This window comes from Mytilus californianus, unplaced genomic scaffold, assembly GCF_021869535.1.
Source record: "Mytilus californianus isolate M0D057914Y unplaced genomic scaffold, xbMytCali1.0.p SCAF_11, whole genome shotgun sequence".
NCBI lineage: Eukaryota > Metazoa > Mollusca > Bivalvia > Mytilida > Mytilidae > Mytilus > Mytilus californianus.
In genome coordinates this window covers 60,278,348-60,301,695 of record NW_026262593.1, presented here as the reverse complement: position 1 = coordinate 60,301,695, position 23,348 = coordinate 60,278,348, and the positions used below count along the sequence as shown (strand labels likewise).

The 23,348-nt window shown below is 32.4% G+C and overlaps 1 protein-coding gene across 2 annotated transcripts; it reads right to left on the bottom strand.

Annotated features, from left to right (window-relative positions):
• Window positions 1-1,538: 1,538 nt before the first annotated feature.
• LOC127720438 (45 kDa calcium-binding protein-like) lies at window positions 1,539-23,208 on the bottom strand. Of its 2 annotated transcripts, none has more exons than XM_052227029.1 (6): window positions 22,607-23,208; window positions 21,709-21,845; window positions 18,928-19,089; window positions 14,335-14,493; window positions 8,805-8,980; window positions 1,539-6,177 (listed from the first exon to the last, which is right to left on the bottom strand). In XM_052227029.1, the coding sequence occupies exons 1-6, from the start codon at window positions 22,876-22,878 to the stop codon at window positions 6,001-6,003; spliced, it is 1,083 nt and encodes a 360-aa protein (XP_052082989.1). In that variant the 5' UTR covers window positions 22,879-23,208; the 3' UTR covers window positions 1,539-6,000. The 2 variants fall into 2 exon arrangements, with proteins under 2 accessions (XP_052082989.1, XP_052082990.1); XM_052227030.1 differs by having other exon boundaries at window positions 18,970-19,089.
• Between the last annotated feature and the right edge of the window lie 140 nt (window positions 23,209-23,348).

Below are 23,348 nucleotides of genomic sequence, written 5' to 3'. Positions count from 1 at the left end.
GTGTATGGAAATATTTTACGATGTTCATGTCAGTCTGGCAAGTTTTATTTGACCTTGACCTCATTTTCAGGGTTCATTGCTCAATTTTAAGTTTTTGTGTTTTGGTCTGTTTTTCTAATACTGTATACAGATCAACTATATTTGGTGTATGGAAATATTTTATGATGTACATGTCAGTCTGGAATGTTTTATTTGACCTTGACCTCATTTTCAAGGTTCATTGCTTAATGTTAAGTTTTTGTGTTTTGGTCAGTTTTCCTAATACTGTATGCAGATGGTCATCTTTATTTGGTGTATGGAAATATTTAATGATGTACATGTCAGTCTGGCAGGTTTTATTTGACCTTGACCTCATTTTCATGGTTCATTGCTTATGTTTTTGTGTTTTGGTCTGTTTTTCTTACACTTTAAGCAATAGGTCAACTATATTTGGTGTATGGAATGATTGTTAGGTGTATATGTCTGTCTGGCAGGTATCATCTGACCTTTACCTCATTTTCATGGTTGATTGGTCAATGTTCAGTTTTCCTGGTTAACTTTTTTTCTTAGATACCTTTAGCAATAGGTCAACTATATTTGGAATGGCAGGGTTCAAATGACCTTGACTTCATTTTCATGGTTCATTGGTTAATATAGAATTTCCATGATTTGGTCTGTTTCTTTTATACTATAAGCAATAGGTCATCTATATTCTGTGGATGGAGGGATTGTATTAAAGGTGTATATGTATTTCCGGCTTGGTTTATCTGACCTTGACCTCATTTTCTTGGATCATAAATGTTAATGTGATACTTGTAGTAAAACTTTATATGTAGGACTATCAACATAAAATCAATGGTCAGTATAGTAGGCGAGACATTTCAGCGTGTGCACTCTTGTGTCAGTTTATCAGATACTATAAGCAATAGGTTAACTACCGGTATATTTGGTGTATGGAATGATTTTAAGGTGTACATGTCCGTCTGGCATGGTTCATCTAACCTTAACCTTATTTTCATGGTTTGTTGGTCAATGTTAATTTTTCATATTTACATGTCTGTCTGGCTGGGTTCAACTGACCTATCATAAGTAAAGCAGGTGAGACATTTCAGCGTGTGCACTCTTGTTTAAAATTTTGTTTGTATGATGAACTGTTGCATCACCTTCCCAGTTTAGGGGCAGTTTAACCCGCCATATTTCTCATATGCCTGTCTCAAGTTGTTGTTTGTAGTCAGTGGTTGTAGTTGGTGGATGTCTGTAATAATTGTTTTTCTCCTAATGATCACAGCTTATATAAAGCTGTTGGTTTTCTCTTTAATTGTTTCACATATTACTGGTATATCTTTGTGCCTGTTATAGTTTACTATACATTATAGGTTTTGCTCATTATTGAAGGTGATACAGTGTCCTGTAATTGTTCACATCTCTGTCCTCTGGTCTTTATGTATAGTTGTCCTCATTGGCAATCATTCCACATCTCCATATTTTTTTTACTGATACATGAAAAGCAATCACTGTCATGATTTGTTCAGCTTTCTTGGGTCAAAAATAAAAACACATAATAGTAAAGAATTTTATTGTAACAAAAATATGGAGTAACAAAATATTCAAATCTATTTGAAAGAACAACAAGAAATTCAATATTGTATTATAAAATTAAAAACTTGCATCAAAGTTGGAAACTAGAAGGATAAGATAATAGGAATAAAACATACCAGTATTTTATACCTCAGTTTGATCAAATTAGCAAATTCTACATGCTTTTTTTTTTAACATAAACTGTTAACTCAGATATATGTCTCACCTTTTTGTTATTTTGATAATGCAAATGTTGAATGAAAACTGGGGTTAGGACCAAATATTCTCCATGGAAATGAGATATGCCAATGCTTCTACAACATCATACCAAATATCATTGACCTACAACTAGTGGTTCCCCATAAACTGACCTAATCACAAGCTAGAACATGTAAACTAAGCAATAGTTTAAAAGTACATAGACCATGACTGAGGGGGCAGGGCCAAATAATCTCCTTGGAAATGAGATGTGCCAAGGCTTATACAACTGCATACCAAATATCATTGACCTACCACTAGTGGTTCACCATAAACTAGAACTTACCACAAACTAATACATTGTTGACAACGCTGGAAACTGCATACCTATGTCTCGCTTTTTGACTCCATCAAAACAAGACAAAAAACCCACAAAAATGTCATAGAATGAAATAATTCTATAAAAAGATAAGTAAAATATACCTCAGGTATCCCACAGTAGTGACAGTACTGTATGAAAGCTGCCATCTATTTACAAGGTTCACTTTTTAATCAATATACATTGTATATTTTTGTTATTTACACTGTTTTAAACACCTTTATAAGTTAACCTCCCAACTATTCACAATCATAATATAAGATGCAAGTTCCAAAACTAGGCATAAGAATTATGTTGTTAAATTTTCATACACATGTAACACACAGAAAAATAAATTGAAACACATCTTCATGTATGATGAAGCCCTAGGGCTAAATATTTATAAACCTGAAGTGGTGTTTTTAAAAGCTGCAAAGTAATTCGATGCCAAACTTTTCAGCTTGAACATTTTTTTTCAGATTACTATTTACAAAAAGTAATTGCAAAGTTCAATGTAAATCAGCAACATAATTTCTATGGCATTTTAGAAGCCAAAAGTTCTTGAGTACGTTCATATTGAAAGTACTAAAATTCTTGAGTAATGATTGCATTATCAATGAATACATTTAAAAACAAATGGGACTATGTTTTGTATTTCAATAACATAAAAAATACAACACTAAACAAACATTTTGAGAATTCCTATTTTGATAGATGCTATCCACTATAATACATTATCAAAAACATTTATCTCTTATGTCACAGTGCAACAGTCGAGAAATATATTTGTTGTCTAATATACAAATGCACATGTACATGCAATAATTAAGTGCTAGTCTTTTTAAGAATCAGGCAATTTAGAAGAATTTCAAAACATGGCAAAAAAAACCCACCAACCTAACCATCCTATTTCGAAGTTACCCTCATCCTGAGATAGAAATGGGAGTTCTTTCATTTCTGCATGTCTGGTAAGTCGAGAAATATCTAAATAAGTTTTGGTTAGAATGATATCAAATTACAGAGTTAGCTCTCCTTAATTGTTAATTTTCAGTGCATTTCAACCTAATTATATCTTGAAATACCAGAACAGGAAAAGGAAACGAATGATATATTCCATTATACATTTTGAACATAAATTACAGCTTTTCTATAAAAGCATGCAGAGCAAACCTTTGATCGACTTGCTTGCTATGTTTGCTTGGATGTTTGTAAACAAAAGGGTAGGCAGAGTTTCAGTCTGTTTAATATATTCTAGTATTTGATTGGACAATAAAAATTGACATACAATGTGAAACTTAACATTTAAATGAAGTTAATGTTTGTTGTCCAATTCCAGTATATAGTAAACAGACTGAAATAGACTACCTACCTGTTGTTTACAAACATCCAAACAAACATAGCAAGCAAGTTGATCAAAGGTTTGCTTTGCATGCTTTTATAGAAAAGCTGTAATCTAAATATGAATGGGTTTCTGTTTGTCATGTTTTCACCACTGCCGGGTTCTTAGACAGATTGGCACTCGAGAAAAACTTGTCCTTCATTTCTACGAAAAGCATATATAAATATAACACATGATGTTTAAATAAAAATATTTGTCAGGATATAACAAACCAAAAGTTCTTAAGATTCTCATCTAATATTTAAAATAAAGTGGAACAGAAAAGCAAATTATTTATTCTATTATAATTGTTTCTGTTATAGAAATAAATTATTTGTGGACTAAACATGAGCTATAGAACTGTAAGGCAAAATGGATGAGAATCTGAGAATCTTTTGATTATTATTTCACATGAACATAATTATATCTATATAAATTACATTAATAACTTGTTCTACACCCTGGATTTAATTGACATGATTAACTGCACATTAAACAACTTAAAAAGAATACTGAAAAACTAGATTTTAGTATAACCTATAAGTTGTATAGATATATTTTGCATATTTTTTTCTTCTGAACGTAGAAAAATATGTTAATAATGCAGCAGAAACAGTATGGAGGACTGCAAGTTATTAAGAGTATAATCCGCAGGTCAACATTTGCAGATTAAAGATATTGAAAAAAGGAAGCCCACCAAGGTATTGTTAGGAGTGGAACTTGTAAAAAGTCTATGCATAAACAATATATGTAGCTGTGTAAAGAGGGGGGGGGGGGGCACCACCCCTTAATGCACCTCTGCTCAATGTTTCATCATTGGGCATGTTTAAGCACATTTTGATAAACTCAGCTGATACATTTAGTAAAAAGAAAGAATTATGCTATAATTCTCAGATGGTTTTTGTTTCTTCTTTTATGCCTCTTTTTAATAACACAGCTGCCAAAGTATTTATACATTTATGCCTTATCTTCACTTTAAGTTCTGAACATTCCTACAGAAAGTAAATCCTAGAAATGAGCATAGAATGATTTCAAAAAAAGAAAACTTTTTATTTTGATTCAAAAGTTTAATTGATTTTATTAAACAATAATAATTGCTCTAAAACAAGCAATGCAACTATAACAATGACCCTTGCAAAAAACTATTTTATCTCCTCTCATACACACACACACACATAAATAAACACACAGTTTAGATGTATAAATATATAAATCAAATCACAGTGACCATTGATTCACCTTTTGAACAAAACATCTAAGAAACTTTTAACCAAACTCTATGATATTTCATATTACACAATGTATTACTTTAAGCATTGTAAAACGATTCCATCTGAAAAATAATTAATTTTACTTTGAAAGTGATCATACCAAATTAGAAACTGATTTTTATAAGAGCAATGGAGTTCACACTTCCCAAGACAAAAAAAGGTCATGAAAAAGGTTTGACAGGGTTAGTCAATGATGAAAGAAAACGGAGAAAAGGGGGAGAAATTAAATAAATACAGGTTAACCAATGGTTGGCACTTGGAATGTACATGTATTTAAGGAGGTAATTGTAAAATTTTTGAATAATATCTTGGGTTAAAGCTCATTCCACAAGACATAGAAATTTAAAAAAATAAATTATCATGCTTAGTTGTACATGTACCATTAAAATTTAGATTTAAGCTGACCTCATGATTATTATCACCACAAATTTAACCCTCATAAGATAAAATAAATCCCACTCAATAGCATTTTTCTTGTGTAAAAAGTACAAAAATATTCCTTAAAACTATATAGAGTACTAAAATAATAAATATCACAATTGCACTCATATATTTATAATTTTTGGAGAGAAAAAAACACAACTTGTTTTGTGTGTATTGTTCACAAATGAAAGGTCCCCAGTAGGCAAAGCCATAATAACAAGTTTAAATCTAAAAATATTTACTAAATATAAAGTATGTCAGCAATTCTGGATGTTTGCACAAGTCAAACCCTTTGTGCACACCCAACAGCTGGGTCTTTTTTTAATAATCATGTAGTCAATCATAGTGCCGATGCCTCACATTTACATAAATGTATAAACATGAATAACAATTGAAGCTGAATCTTTTTGGGGACCACTACAAACAATAAAATATTTTTATAACAGAAATATATACTTCTTGAACTTTTTAAAACAGAAATTGTTTTAATAATTGATAGACAACCCTAAATTTCAAAACCAAAGAATACCAAAGACCATTCAAACCATAATCTAATTAACAGTTGTTCTTCACATTTGGGATAAGAAATTCCAAAAACAAAAGTTCATATCCAGACGTGGATTCCCGGATTTAATGTTAGGGTGGTGTTCCTGAGAAATAGGAATAAGAGGACCTATTTTGACGCAAAATTGGATGTTATTCTACCCTTTTTTTCATTCTTTCTTTTTTATTGAGGTGCGGGACTGGGTGCGTCCCCGTCTGAATCCACGTCTGATATCACAGAATGCTACTTTATGCAAGATTTATATGTAATTTTAAAATTCGTCATGTAGACTTCTCTTCACATTGACACATTTACTGTCTACGAAGATATCTTTATGTTTAAACATTTCATCCATAGAAACTTTTCCATCTTTATTATCATCTAACATCTGTAAAAGGTTTTCAGCTTCTGCCTTAGACTGCTGTGGATTTCTGGGATCAACATAGTCCTATAAAACAACATATATTTGAAATTAAAACAATACGCCATTAACCAACTAATTTTCGACTGCTCAATTGTATATCAGAATTAAAAAAATGCGCTCCGCTTGAGGCAGCTGGATATGACCACAGAGGTCGAACTCTGAACAGTTGGGTCAAGTATGGACACTATATTCAAGCTTGATACAACTCTGAATTTGGAGAGTGATTAAATATTTGACACATTATAGATTTCTGACACAGAATAAATGTGGTCAGATAACTTAAAAATTTGAAATGGGACATTTAATCTACTTAATGGTCCAATATCCAAAATCTAATTCCATGGTTAGATTCAGCATATAAAAAAAACCCAAGAATTTAAACAAAGTTTATTTTTGGACCCTTTGGACTTATTTGAAAACAGGGCCCAAAATTAAAAATCTGAATGCACAGTTAGATTCAGCATATCATAGAACCACCAGAATTCAGTTTTTGATGAAATCAAAAGAAGTCTAATTTTGGACCCTTTGGACCTCAATGTAGACCTATTTAAAAATGTCCAAAAATCCAATATAGTAATACATGGTAAAAACCTCAACAATTTAAGACTTTAAATTAATCCTCATTGAAATTGGTTAAAAGATTTGTATTTATTTTCTTGCTGTTGTGCAATACTTAGCTGTTGCGCAAAAAATCTGTTTACAAACTTAATATAATAATTTACACACCCTGTTTGTTTGTATCTCCTGTCATATCAGTATTTGTTGTTTCTTTATATAGATCAGAAATAATTTATGTTAGAACCAGCTTAGCCAGTATTAGAAAAGTCTTGTTTTTAGCCCCTATTTGGCCTCCAGTTTCTTAAAGATTTAAGCCACAACCCACAAAATCGACCCCAACCTTCTGTGTGTGGTATGGAACCTTGTGGTACAATTTCATAGAGATCCATTGACTAACACTTAAGTATTTGTCCAGAAACCAGAAAAACCTTGTTCCTCCTCCCCTTTTTGCCCCTTATTCCTGAACGGTTTGAGCCATAACCACCAAAGTCAAACCCAACCTTCCCTTTGTGGTATGGAACCGTGTGTTTCAATTTCATAGAGATCCATAGACTAATACTAAAGAAATTGTCCATTAACCAGAAAAACCTTGTTTTTCCCCCCTTTTTTTGCCCCTAATTCCTGAACAGTTTGGACCATAACCCCCAAAGTCAATCCCAACCTTCCCTTTGTGGTACAGAACCTTGTGGTACAATTTCATAGAGATCCATACACTAATACACAAGTTATTGTCCGGAAACTAGAAAAATGCCTTTTTTGGCCCCTTTTCGACCCCTAATTCCTAAACAGTTGGGACCATAACCCCCATAATCAATCCCAACCTTCCTTTTGTGCTACTGAACATTGTGATTAAATTTCATAGACATCCATACACTTATACTAAAGTTATTGTATGGAAACCAAATGTCTTCGGACAACGGTGACGACGAAATGATAGCAATATACGAATGCAAATTTTTTACGGTCGTATGAAAAAATGCACCAGACAGGTCAATATCCCTAATGAGCCTCAAATAGAAGAACTCATATAAAGTGTGTAAACAAAAATCTCTGTGCAGCAAAATTGGACATGTTTAAATTTTTAACATGTGACTGACCTTACTCATATGTGCTCATTCGAAGAGCAGAGGACCATAGAATAAAGGTGTAAAAACTACTAAGGAGTTGTTAAATGTATGCAAAGAACTCAATTTTCAATCAACTTATTGTGTGAAAAAAAGGATTTGACCTAATAAAGCCGCATCTATGATGAAGAGGCCTTTTTCACAACAGATAAAAGATGATGAAATTTTAATCAGCATCACAATAATGCTATTACACCCACGATTACATGTATTAGTATTCAATCTAAATAAAGACCTAGGATACATATCCCCCAAAACAATATTTTCTCAGGATTTGTTAAAGGACACTTAAGGAGATTAACTGTTTACCGCCATCTTGGATTGTAAAATAGCAGTACACAATCGGTCTAAACCTGCAAATTTTGAGACAGATTGGCAATTAATGTGTAAGGCTGTTTATTGGAATAAAGAAAAATAAGTGATTAATTGCAGCATTATTTAGACTGTTTTAACAAATGCTAAATATTTGTTTTTTGTTCAAATAAATTGTTAAACAACACCTTATAAGGGGAAGATAACTCTTAATAGTAAAAATTTTATAAAGAAATGTTAATGAAATTTTCGTTTTTTTAATTGTAGCAAGAAAACAAGTTAAATGACACAAATTTTTCTTTATATTTTCTTAAAGCATACTATAAAACCTATCTTCTTGTATTGCATTTCAAAATTCTACATCATAGATTTCTTTTTATTTACAAAAAACATTTTTTTCATGAATGATCTATGCAAAATTATGCAATTTTGCACGACTTGTAGCTTGAAAAATACCACAATATTAATAACCCATACTTTTTATCATATTTTTGAAAAAAAGCATTGAACTTTGGTGGATAGTTATCTCATTGGCAATCATACCACATCTCCTTATTTTTATAATGGTCAGATCTACATTTTGGCAAAGTATAAAAAAATTCTATCTAATGGATCCACTTTAACAACTCACTAAAAACTAATTGTCTTATTCCTTACCTCTAATTCTTTCTGAGTAGCAACGCCATTTTTATCACTATCTATAGAATGTACAAATTCCTTTTTCCTTTCGTCCTGATATCGATCATCAAGTTTCTTTTGTTCCTGGTCTTCCACGTCACCAGGTGGCAAGGCAACAAATTCAGCTAGTGTAAGCTTACCATCATTATCAGTATCTAATAACAAAAAATATATAAAGTTGAGGAATACTTATTTCTACTTAAGATGATGACCATGAAAAGTAAAAAGTACAAAGTGAAATAAAGTTTAATAACATAATGAATATTTGTAGCTGGTAATTTTTGTATTAGAAACAATGGGATATGGTATGGATAAGCATTAGACAAATTGAAAAAGATTTTCTACATGTTTAACCCATGTACATTTAACCTGCAAGGTTGAAAATCAAACTTGAATATTTTAATTGTTATGGGTGTTATATCAACAAGGCTTTTTGGTTACATGATTCTTAGGTAAGCAGAATGTAGTAAAATACCATGGTACAATTTTTGATGGGGCAAAACTGTAGAACCTTAAAAACTGTTATGCTAAAAACTTAACAATGTTTTACTTATTTTTATAAGTTATTAAGCATTTTCCAAAAAAGAAACAAGAGTGGACACACTGAAATGTCTCGCCTGTTTTAGTGTTCACAATTGAATTTATAATAATAAATCCTGTAATAGCATAAGAAATGGCTCTATAAAAGCAGTTTCCATCACCTATAATTTTCTTTAAATTTTTAGGAGTTCCAATTGTGATTGCAGTAGTTAAATCATACAATGGATATGATGCTTCTTCAAACCTAAGCCTTAACTTTGTGCACTGATTCATTTGCCATGTTAAGTTAATTGGTTTAAATTGGAATATTTCATGAATAATGTCTCCTGTAACAAGATCTTGATGAGGTGAATTGATACTACTTATACTTTCTGTATTTGATGTCTGTTTGATGTTTGTTTTGGTTGGCACTGCAGTATTTTCCTTTTGCATTGTTTCTTCTTTTATGTCTGCTTTCTTCTGAGAGTTATCTTTTATTACTGACTTATTGAAATTGTTTATTCTATTTTCTGTAGGCAAGAGCTTTCCTGAATGTTTGCAGATATGACTACATAATTTTTGGTAGCTTGAGAAAAGTACTTTGCAAATCTGGCAATATGAGCATTTATGAGATCCCAGTAGATTCTCAGTAGAATATTCCTTATGACAAAATCTGCATTTATGAATTTCTCTGCTTAATGTCTGTTGTTTACAACAATGTCTTTTTAAATTCTGTGCAGATGCGAAAGTTTTTTGGCATAATTTGCATATATTACATGCATGGTTTTGAAGACCTTTTCTAGTCTTGTAAGCTTTGCGGCACTCATTGCATGTATACATATCTGTGAAACACAATATAAAAATGACACATTTGCTAATTGCAACGAGAAGTTGTCCGCTATGTCCTGCAGAGTATACCTCCACTCCTTGATTAGACTTTGATGAAAAATTCTCGTTATTGTATCTTCAAACAGGAGAAGATTTTTGTAAAAATTATCGGCCTACGTATGCAATGAAGACAGACGATGGATGCCAATTGATGGCAAAAGCTCACAATGGCAATTTTGGCCAGGTAAGCTTAAAAAGGAAGTGACTACTTAGCATTAAAAGCATGAAAGGGAAATACATCTTTGAATAAGTGATCTGATGATTTGAGTAATATTTGCATATTTGTAGATTTTGTTTTACAGTTCTTGACATTCTTAACGAAATATAATAGACCTTTAGTGAGCAAGCTCACATTACCATGGCCCCCATATAAATCTTGATTTAAGACAGTAATATGGTCTTCTGCAAATCTATTGTTAGTAAATAGGACCTCGAACTAAGACATAGCGACTTGAAAAACAATAGCCAGGGATTTTCCTCTTCTTTCTGTTAATTTATGTAGCCACATATCCAAGTTAAGTTGCAATCCCATTGAATACATCCTGAAACCTATGTTCAAATTTTAGTCTTTTTTAGTTACCTTGACCTTAGGCTTAAATATAGGTCTGTAATGCTTTTACATTCATGTTGAGTAACATGTTTTTAGAAAAAACAGCATCATAAAATCACATGGGATACACTTTTGGCTAATAAATCACAGGCAAATATAGCAACAACATTTGAGTAAATAAAATCGCATTATACAAATTTTTTTTTTGAAACATTAAGTCAAATGACTACTAAAAGCAAACTTTGAAATTTCTTATGAAATAATTTTTCATCTAGATTTAAGGTTCATCAGAAGGGATTGACAAATATGGCAATTTTTTTTTATTTCCTCTTGAGTACAGACAAACCTGTGCACAAGGAAAAGTTTTAAGGCATTGCAGAAACTGGATAAATATTTGTCAATTCCTTGAGATGAACCTGAAAGACCCCCCCACCCCAAAAAAAAAAAAAAAAAAAAAACTAAAATTATCTTCAATCTTTGATCAAAATATTGTAAAAAGTCATATTTTCATATTATCTATTTATCTATTTATGTTGCTATGCTAAAATATTTTTTACTTATCTCATTTCATATGTATCAAAAATCAGTAAATGTGATTCTGTTGTGCAAACAAAATTTCAAAAGTTCTTCAATCTGTACATATTCAGCCAATTAATCTTTATGAAGGGACTGGAGTGAACTGTATTCTATGTTAAACATTCATGCATCAGTGACCTTATTTTAACATTTTCACACCTTCCAATGTTTTTGTTAATCACGGTTTAGTAATGATCCCTTAAAAGTTTTTATTATTTATTATCATTATTAATGTTATTTAAAGATTTTTATAAAATAATCTATTTCAATGTAAGTAATCAGCAGTTAAATAATAAAATACATTCCATACACCAAATATAGTTGACCTATTACTTATAGCATCTAAGAAGAAGACCAAACAACAGAAACTTAACATTGACCAATGAACCATGAAAATAAGCTCAAGGTCAGATGAAACCTGTCAGACAGACGTGCACACCTTACAATCATTCCATACACCACATATAGTTGACCTATAACTTATAGTATCTGAGAAGAGGACCAAACAAGAGCAACTTAACATTGACCAATGAACCATGAAAATGAGGTCAAGGACAAATTACACCTGCCAGACAGACATGTACACCTCACAATCATTCCATACATCAAATAGAGTTGACCTATTGCTTATAGTATTAGAAAAACAGACCAAAACACAAAAACTTAACATTGACCAATGAACCATGAAAATGAGGTCAAGGACAAATGACACCTGCCAGTCAGACATGTACACCTTACAATCATTCCATACACCAAATATAGTTGACCTATTGCTTATAGTATTTGAAAAACAGACCAAAACACAAAAACTTAACATTGACCAATGAACCATGAAAATAGGTCAAGGACAAATGACACCTGCCAGACAGACATGTACACCTTACAATCATTCCATACACCAAATATAGTTGACCAATGGCTTATAGTATTAGAAAAACAGACCAAAACACAAAAACTTAACATTGACCAATGAACCATGAAAATGAGGTCAAGGTCAGATGAAACCGGCCAGACTGACAAGTATCCCTTATAATCATTCCATACACCACATATAGCTGACCTACTGCTTGTAGTATCTGAGAAACGGACCTAATCACGTAACTTTAACCTTGATCACTGATCCATGAAATGAGGCTGAGGTCAGGTGAACCCTGTCTGATGGACATGTAGACGTTGCAAGGAACCCATATACCAAATATAGTTATCCTATTACTCATAATAAGTGAGAAATTTACATAACAAAAAAACTAAAACTTTTTTTTCAAGCAGTCGCTGAACCATGAAAATAAGGTCAAGGACATTGGACATATGACAGACAGAAAGTTCGTAACATAAGGTATCTGCATCCAGGTCTTCTACCTTCTGAAATATAAAGCTTTATACAAATAGTTTACGCCGCCGTCGCTGCCGCCGCGGATAGTAATACCTATGTCTCACTTTCTGCGACTTTCGTCGCAGGCGAGACAAAAATGAATATATCACTGATCTTTTAAGCTCATATGAAACTGTGAAGTGAAAACAGAAATTACTCTGTGATTGACAGTTTAACAGTTTTTATTGCTGGTAGAAAAATATTAGTCAAAGCAAACATACACATCTTGTGGAAAAAAGTAAAATAAAAATAATAAAATGCTCCGCTGGGTGCAGCTTGATACGACCGCAGAGGTCGAACCCTGAACAGTTGGGGCAAGTATGGACACAACATTCAAGCTTGATACAGCACTGAATTTTGATTGTGATTAAATATTTGACACAGCATCGGTTTCTGACACAGAATGAATGTGGTCTAAGAACTTAAAAAATTTTAATTTACCTATTCAAACCATATCATTATTATTTGCTTTTATATATAAATCAGAAATAACCAATTTAAAATGGAAAATTTTAAAGAAAAAAAAATCCCCCCCCAAATTTTTTGAACCCCCTTATGATTCATCACCTCCAAACTCAATCCCAGCCTTCCCTTTGTGGTATGGTACCTTGCAGTACAATTTCAGAGAGATCCATACACTTCAACACAAGTTATTGTCTGGAAACTAGAAAAATGCTTGTTTTTAGGCCCCTTTTTGGCCCCAAATTCCTAAACATTTAGGGCAATTACCCCCAAACTCAAACCAGCTTTCCCTTTGTGATATGGAACCTTGTAGTACAATTTCATAAAGATCCATACTCTTACACACAAGTTATTGTCCTGAAACTAGAAAAATGCTTGTTTTTTGCCCCTTTTTGGCCCCTAATTCCTAAAATTTTGAGGCAACTACCCCCAAAATCAATCCCAGCCTTCCCTTTGTGGTATGGTACCTTGCAGTACAATTTCAGAGAGATCCATACACTTGAACACAAGTTATTGTCTGGAAACTAGAAAAATGCTTATTTTTGGCCCCTTATATCTAAACGTTTTGGGCAATTACCCCCAAACTCAATTCCAGCTTTCCCTTTAAGATATGGAACCTTGTACTTCAAATTCAGAAAGAACCATACACTTACACACAAGTTATTATCATGAAACTAGAAAAATGCTTGTTTTTTGCCCCTTTTTTGGCCCCCAATTCCTAAAATTTTGAGGCAATTACCCCCAAAATCAATCCCAGCATTCCCTTCGTGATATGGAACATTGTGAAAACCTTGTGGTACAATGTCAGAGAGATCCATACACTAACACACAAGTTATGTCTGGAAGTTACAAAAATGTTTATTGTTGGCCCCTTTTTGGCCCCTAATTCCTTAACTGTTGGTACCATAACCCCCAAAATCAATCCCAACCTTCTTTTTGTGGTATTGAGACTTATGGTAAAGTTTCATAGAGATCCATTCACTTAAACTAAAGTTAGAGTGCGAAAACCAATGTGTCTTCAGAGGACAACGACTATATTACTGACTTGGTACAGGCATTTCCTTATGTAGAAAATGGTGGATTAAATCTTGACAACAATGTGGAAACCATTTGATTTACAAATAGGGAAAGGAATAGATTACCTAGTGAATTCAAAATTGACTCAATCATTTTTTTCATGGCAAGTCTACTCTGCTCTGGATGACGGAATGCTAAAAACTCTTCTTTGTTCAGTTTATTGTCCATTGGCATTTGTTCAACGTCTGTCCACTTAAACTTGTACCTGACTAACTGGTCTCTGTCTAAAAGATAAACATTGCCAAACATATTTTAAAAATATATATCGTAAACACATTCTTTACAAGAATAACATTTGACAAACTATAATGCTTATAAAGAGCTTTAACAAATAAATTAGTAACAATTAGCTATGTGTCTAGATGTCACTCTTATGTCAGTCCAACAACTTTAACATAAAATTATGTCCTTTGTTTTACCCAGTTTCTGGTTTATGCATTTCCGTATATATACATGTGTATATATATACGTTCACATGAATGTTTGTAAACTTCATATATAATTACTAATTAAAGTAGGTTCACCAAAGGAAAAACTGCATGAAATCTACGTTTTATAACCATAATATTATTATTAAAATGACTTAATTTTATACAAAATCATATTTTGGAACATGATATCAGTGATTATGTTCTATTTTTTGGTCATAGACTGAGCACCATAATGTAGGACCACTATGTCTCACTTCCATGACAAAATTTTGCAATCACAACAAAAAATGGATGACTAAATCAACTGTTGACACAGAGATATGTCTCACTTGTTGGCATAAAATTCAGAAAAAGACAATCTGATGGATAGCAACATGGTTTATTAATTCAGTCACTGGACCATTATCTAGTGGACAAGGCCTTTAAATAATTGTCCAACTGATATGTACTGATAGTAATGCAACTTGCTACGAAATATTATTGATCTATCACAAGTAGATCCTATCAAACTTACTTAAGCAGGAAACTTAACATTGAAAATTGCTAATTAATTCAAAGTCACTAGACCAAGGGTCCGGAAACGGTCATATTTGCCAGACATGACAGAATCTGAAATCTATATGTCCTAAACGACAGATTGGGATTTGGGACAAATTTTATTTTTTTACAGAAATGATTTGGGTTATTTCCTTGAGATCGGGTTTCTTAATCGCCATTTGAACTTGTTTTTGTTTTGTTATCTCTTTCCTGTAATGAAACTGCCACTCCAGTATAGAGTTATAATCCTGAGGGCCCTCCTAATATCTATATTAATGCCTCAGGGAAAATATTGGCTAATGATCGCTAATCTCTTTACCTATGTTTTTAATTCACCCCTGACATTGATCACAAGCTCAGAACTAATATTATAAAGAAATAAAAATTCCATAACAACTGTCTTCAATATTTAATTACTTTTTAGCTAAGACAATTGTCAATTCTGATTTAAAAAATAAAACTTGATTTAATTTACGTAGAAAAAGTGATTTTTCACGACTAACACACATGCTTTGTTTACTATGTAATACACATGCATGAAATTCTCTTCCGCAGATTAGACACTAAAACGTAAAATGAAAAATGATTCCATGCTAAATAAAAAAGTGCAACTATTATCATTAACATTCAAACACTTTCGAAGGTAAAAAATTAAAAAGCCGATGATTTCCTGTCAATTTGATAAGCAAAACTAATCCAGGAAATGAGTCCGGAATTACTCGTATTTTAGTATTGTCTTCAAAATCGAAAGAAACGTAAGTGATGTCTGAGAAATTTATCATTTTGAGTCATTAAAATCATTTCATTTTTAAACTGTTGCCTTCCCTTTACTGCTCTTAAATGATTTTAGAAAAATGGTAAGAAAATTCATGAAGTAAATGCGATGCAACAGCCAAAACAAGTTCGTTGATGCTATGAGTACTCAGTAATCAGTGGTAATGTGATTTTGACAATCTTTTTTTGAAAAAAGGACACCAACTTTTAAGTTTTCTCAAAATGACCGAAACAGGTGAAAAAATTTCTGGATCCTTGCACTAGACCATGTCCTAGTGGGCTGGGCCTCAAAATAGTCGTCAAACTGATATGTACAGATAGTAATGCGACTTCATACAAAATATCATTTATCTATCACAAGTAGATCCTATCAAACTGACTTTTTATAAGCAGATAACTTAACATTGAAAATTGTTAAATAATTCAAAGTCACTGAACCATGACCTAGGGGGCAGGGCCTCAAAATAGTCGTCAAACTGGTATGTACCGATGGTAATGCGACTTCATACAAAATATCATTGATCTATCACAAGTAGATCCTATCAAAGTAACTTAAGCAGTAAACTTAACATTGAAAATTGCTTATTAATTAAAAATCGCTGGACCATGACCTAGGATGCAGGGCCTCTAAATAGTCGTCAAACTGATAAGTACCAATGGTAATGCAACTTTTTATTAAATATCAATGATCTATCGCAAGTAGTTCCTATTAAACTAACTTAAGCAGAAAACTTTACATTGAAAATTGCTAATTAATTCAAAGTCACTGGATCATGACCTAAGGGGCAGGGCCTCGAAATAGTCATCAAACTGATATGTATTGATAGTGATGCAACTTTATATTAAATATCAATGATCTAATACAAGTAGTTCCAATCAAACTAACTTAAGCAGAAAACTTAACAATTGTTGACGCAGTCGCGGCAGAGGGAAAAGCAATCCCTTTGTTTCACTTTCCAAGACTTTCGTTGCAGGCGAGACAACTACCTTTTGGACCAGTTGGTGTCTATTTTTACAATAGAAGATAAAAATTTGAGGTTCACATAAGGAACAAGCAAACTTTACTTGTATGCATGAAGTTCTCTCAAATTGTTCAGTGTTAATCCACTTTCCAAAAATAAATTGTGAATATGTAGCCAGGAGCCTGTAATTCAGTGGTTGTTGTTGTTTGTTGTTGTACATCATATTTGTTTTTCATTTATTTTTTTGTACACAGGGGATAAACAATTTTGTTACAGCTCACTTTCCCAGGACTTCGTGGTAGGAAGATTTTACTGGTCCTGTTGGAAGAGCTACTAGCCTAGAAAAACAGACCTGCTAGCCTCGGCTTTCAAAAAATATTAAAGCCAGCCAGACATTTTTTTCTTATTCCGATTTCAATGTCATAAGACTTAGTAACAAAAGGCAATCATGACAAAGTAATAATTTGAGTATCATAACAATGATTGACATAAAAACGATATTAAACTTCAGACTTTTTAAATTTGATGTTCTAAAGTAAACTGTTACATTGACAGTGCATCATATGAAATGTTCAACAGAAGTGTATAAAAATCTGCCTTTGACTCTTTATTAATGCAATATCGCGCTGTCAGAACTTTACATTTGTTTTTAAAAAGCACTTTTTCTTAATACCAGATGCTGACTTGACAATGGTAGAACACGGGTCCAGAGAGGGACACTTAAAATCTGTGTACATTTACAAAGCACAATTGAGTTTAATTAGTTCATTCCACAGTTATTTCTTCAAAAAAAAATACTTGAAATGAAAGCAAGATAAAGGTATTACAGCTCTTCTATAAAAGCATGCAAAGCAAACCTTTGATCAACTTGCTTGCTATGTTTGCTTGGATGTTTGCAAACAATAGGTAGGCGGAGTTTCAGTCTGTTTTGTATATACTGGAATTTGATTAGACAATAAAAATTGACATGCAATGAGGTTAATCTTTATTGTCCAATCAAAATCCAGTATATAGTAAACAGACTGAAACAGACTACCTACCTTTTGTTTACAAACATCCAAGCAAACATAGCAAGCAAGTTGATCAAAGGTTTGCTTTGCATGCTTTTATAGAAGAGCTGTAATAATATTTTTAGCATTTTTGAAGAATTCGGATGATTAAATGTCACATACTGGCACACATGTACTTGTTAACAACTTGGTTCTGTTGTTTTTCTCACTTAAAAAATATTTATGTATTTCCGATAGGCTAATTTTTTTTTACTAAATTGATTAGATGCAAAAGTTCATATCAATCAATGCATCATACCCCCAGTACCTTTAATTCAAAGTCTCATTTTGAGCAATATACAATACCCCCCCAGTACTGAGAAATCGATATTGAAAGTACGGGAATTGCGTTCAATACATGATACCGGACCACCCAGTTATTTGTTCTATCTTTAAAACATGTAAAAAATCAGGTCAAATTCCTGGAATCATGGATGAAGTAATTGAATCAAATTAACTAAGATAAGAATAGTGAGGAAGGGATTTTCCACCATCTATTTTGTTAACGACAAGAATTTTTTTTACTAGTCTGTCGGGTATTTTTTGATAGCCTGAGGTGTAAATGTTATAGTCCCAGGCGTCGGACTATTGGATTCTTTAACCCCTGGTACATAAATCAGACTGTTAGTTTTCTCTCTTTTGAATTGTTTTACCTAAATTTGTCTTTTAGAGGCTTTTTATAGCTTACTATGCGGTATGGGTTTTGCTCATTGTTGAAGGCCATACGGTGACCTATAGTTGTTAAAACTTCTTCATTTGGATTCTGGTAGAGAGTTGTCTCATTGGCAATCATACCACATCTTCTTATTGTTATATACTAAAAACAAGAGAGAAAAATAAATGGTGCCATTACATCCTCTAACAAATATAGGGATGTGCATACCCATACTATGTGATACACTCACCACTTTCTCTCAACTTTATCTTCCCTTCCTTTATAGACTCACCAGTTTCCTTCATTTCTAATGCCTGATCACCATAATCTTTAAGAAAACTGTCAATCTTATCAACATCATACTTTTTAGCCAGTAGGAAATGTTTATAGTAATCCTTCCAATCGACTAAACCTATAAAATGAAAATGACAGACCAATCATAAAATAGTACATTAAAATTTGATATGATGTTAATTACTATCATTGTAAATCAGCAATTGTTTTTTGTAACAGGAATGAGTTTCCCAAAGTTCAAGGAATATAGTTAGAAAACTGAATAAGTTCATGATAAGTTCATTTACGACCAAATAAAGTACAATTTACAATGAATGTTATAAATATTTTAGACTAGCAAATTTATGAGTCATAATGGTAGTTTTTAAAAGAAGTGATATTTAATAAATATCAACCTGAAGAAGGTGATGTGTTCAATTTCTCTCAACTAGAATTGAGTTGGGATAAGACGGAAACTACTGTCTGTTACCTTGTGAATAGATACATTCACTTTCTTCAGGTGAGATATTGTTCCAATAGTAATTATGCCCAATGTTTTCCCTAGAGGATTTGTGCATAGTGGTGCTTACATTTATTAATTTAGACCCCATCCTTTAAAATTTAAAATTTTTTATTACACTTTATAAGCCCTCATTTGGATAATTCAGTCATGTCAAGAATGTTTGGTAAATATATTGATGAATGGATAAGCATAACTTATTCATCCTCTTCCAAACAAAGAAATGGGCGGAACAAGTTGAGAACTTATAATATTTTTAAACAAGATCATATTTGTAGAAACCTATGTAATTATTGATGTCTTTTAGTGATAGACATGCTTTTGCTTAATTTAGATGTGTGGCGGCATCTAGATGTACTAGACAGGTGGGGTGTTTCAATCTCAACACATTTCATGCTAAATGAACCAAATGAGTTGTATATGTTGCACTTCTGTAAATAAAGACAATGCAATTTCCCAAAGAAACTCCTTTAACAGCTAAAATTGTGCCACCTTTACTTAGAAATTTCGTAAAAAACTATATCCTAGAATGGAAAGTTTATATGCACTTTTATTTTTTACAAAGGTCAAAACATAGGGCTGTGCGGCATATTTTCAATATCTATATGCCTCAAACTTCCTCAGAATTCAATTTGGCCGCTATCTATGTGTATTTATACTGGTAACATTCTCACGTTGTGTCTCTTTGAGATAAAGCATAAAAATCATCTCTGAGAACCAGTAGTTAAACAAAACAAAATATCTATGAATATTATATATCTCCCCAAAAAAGGCGTGGTTTGTGAAACAGCTGTATTTACAAAGTGCAACCTATATGAGATAATGTGCTGGTACATTAAAGTGTGCTTTACAGCATTCATGTAATTGTCTTAAAATGTAAAAGATGTGAATGCAGTTATTTCAATACATGTACATGTCTAAATAAACACAAGAGTGCACACAATGAAATGTCTCGCCTTCTCTACTAATCATTGATATTATGTTGATAGTCCTAAATATAAAGCTTTACTACAACTATCACATGAACTTAACATGCTCCAAGAAAATGAGGTCAAGGTCATATAAACCAAACAAGAAATACATGTACACCATACAATCATTTATTACACTAAATATAGTTAACCTATTGCTTATAGTTTCTAAGATAAAGACTTAACCAAGAAAACTAAACATTGACCAATGAACCATGAAAATGAGGTCAAGGTCAGATGAACCATGCCAGGCAGACATGCACAGCTTTCAATCCTTCCATACAACAAATATAGTTGACTTATGCTTATAGTATAAGAAAAACAGACCAAAACACAAAAACTTAACACTGAGCAATGAAATGTGAAAATGAGGTCATGGTCAATTAATACCTGCAAGACTGACAAGCACATCATAAAATATTTCCATACACCAAATATAGTTGACCTATAGCTTATAGTATTAGAAAAAAAGACCAAAACTCAAAAACTTAACTTTGACCACTGAACCATGAAAATGAGGTCAAGGTCAGAAGGCACCTGCCAGCTAGACACTTACACCTTACAATCATTCCATACACAAAATATAGTAGACCTATTACATACAGTATAAGAAAAACAGACCAAAACACAAAACCTTAACTATAACAACTGAACCATGAAAATGGGGTCAAGGTCAAATGACACCTGCCAGTTGGACATGTACACCTTACAGTCCTTCCATACACTGAATATGCTAGACCTATTGCTTCTAGTATCTGAGATATGGACTTGACCACCAAAATTTAACCTTGTTTACTGATCCATGAAATGAGGTCAAGGTCAAGTGAAAACTGTCTGACAGGCATGAGGACCTGGCAAGGTACGCACATACAAAATATAGTTATCATATTACTCATAATAAGAGAGAAATTAACATTACAAAAAATCTTAACCTTTTTTTCAAGTAGTCACTGAACCATGAAAATGAGGTCAAGGACAATGGACATGGGACAGATGGAAACTTCGAAACAGAAGGCATCTATATACAAAGACTATGAACAAAGTATGAAGCATCCAGGACTTTCACCTTCTAAAATGTAAAGCTTTTAAGAAGTTAGCTAATGCCTTAGCCGCCAGATAACTATCCCTATGTAGAGCTTTCTGTGACTTATTTGTTCATGTGTTTAACTTTTTTGTCTTGTCGCTGGTACATTTTTCTGCAATGTTTTATATCTTTAACAATTCCCGTCATCTTTTGCATGCTATTGAGTAACTTATAACAATATACCATCTCCATCAGGATCCATATGTGTAAATATGTGTGCATTTTCTTCTAAGGCTTCATCAAAATGTTGTCTTATCTTGTCCTGGATCCAGGATTCTATTTCAATTAGATTCATATGCCTATCTGAATCTGTATCCACTCTGATAAAAAAGGAAAAAAATGTATGAATAACAAGAGTACACGGTGTCCATAATACACAGATGCCCCACTCGCACTACCATTTTCTATGTTCAGTGGACCGTGAAATTCGGGTTAAAGCTCTAATTTGACATTAAAATTAGAAAGATCATATCATAGGGAACATGTGTACTAAGTTTCAAGTTGATTGGACTTCAACTTCATCAAAATTTAACTTGACCAAAAACTTAAACCTGAAGTGGGACAGATGGACGAACAGACGAAAGCACAGACCAAAAAACAAAATGCCCCTCTACTATCGTAGGTGGGGCATAAAACCTCAACCCAAGAATATAATAAATCCAAATTTACATCTAGTCCACAAGTCCTGGATTCATGAAAAGCTAAGCGTCTGGCCTATTTACACATACATGTATGTGTACACTACACTGAAATGGGTTTTTTCAAATTTTTTATTATAAGTTGAGAAATAAACAAGATATCGAAAATGTGAGCTGATTCAATAGAAAATACAATTGTTCTAAGAAATGCCCTTTTCACTTAAAAAAAAGTTAATATCATGACCTTTTCCATGCAATTCTTGATAAAACACTACAGCTTCTTAATCAAGACAACTGACACAATTTATTTAACAATCAATCATACTTATGGGAAATTTAAATTCTGTTGAAATCGGTAAAGCATTCAAATTATTATTCATGATGAAACCATTTAGAATATGTATATACTTCATGTACTATAATATGTCCATGATGAAACTAACTTGTTGAAGATATCTTTAAGTTTTGAATCTGCAATATCAACAGGGTCATCATCGATTTCTTCATGATTCCCAATGAAAGCCTCTTTATGGAAATCTTTGTTCAGCATTCCATCTTGTTCAAATCGTACTGCCTCCAAATGATCAGGTGGCTCAAGTTTATCAAGTGATAAAGGTTTCTCAACATCAACCTCATTCAATGGTATTTTAGGGCGACCATTTACAATATGCACCAAAAATATCGTAATGACGATGCATAATCGCTTTCCTTTCATATTTCTTACTAATTATTAAGTGCAAATTTAAAATCTTTAACAAAAATATGTTCAATGCTTATTTTTATCCTGTTACTTGTTTAATAGAGCAGATAAACTTATTGTGCATGTAATTTCTTATTTTTAAAGTGGACTGTAAATGTGGGAGGTTTACATGTAATTAATGCATTTTTATATCAATTGTTAATAATGCAAGGTTGGCTATGGACATCCTTGCATATCTTCTGTACAGTAAATCTGATTTGATAGCTTCAGAGATGTGGCTGAAAATATTTGTTGTGTTCACAAAACGACTACAGCGGCCTCTATCAGTGACAATGAACACAGTTTTCGTCATCGCCCAATCACCGGAAAAAAAATATTGATGCGCTTGGTATTTACTATATATATTTAAATAAAATTAATTTCCATTAAATTTGAACTACAAAAAACAATCATTTGAGTCAAATAGATAGAAAAAGACTTTTGAA

Coding starts and splice junctions, on each gene's coding strand:
- LOC127720438 (XM_052227029.1), bottom strand. CDS start 22,878: ATGAAAGGAAAGCGATTATGCATCGTCATTACGATATTTTTGGTGCAT. Junction 14,494..18,927: donor GATAAAGTTGAGAGAAAGTG/GTGAGTGTATCA, acceptor TTTATCTTTTAG/ACAGAGACCAGTTAGTCAGG. Junction 6,178..8,804: donor CTACTCAGAAAGAATTAGAG/GTAAGGAATAAG, acceptor GTTGTTTTATAG/GACTATGTTGATCCCAGAAA.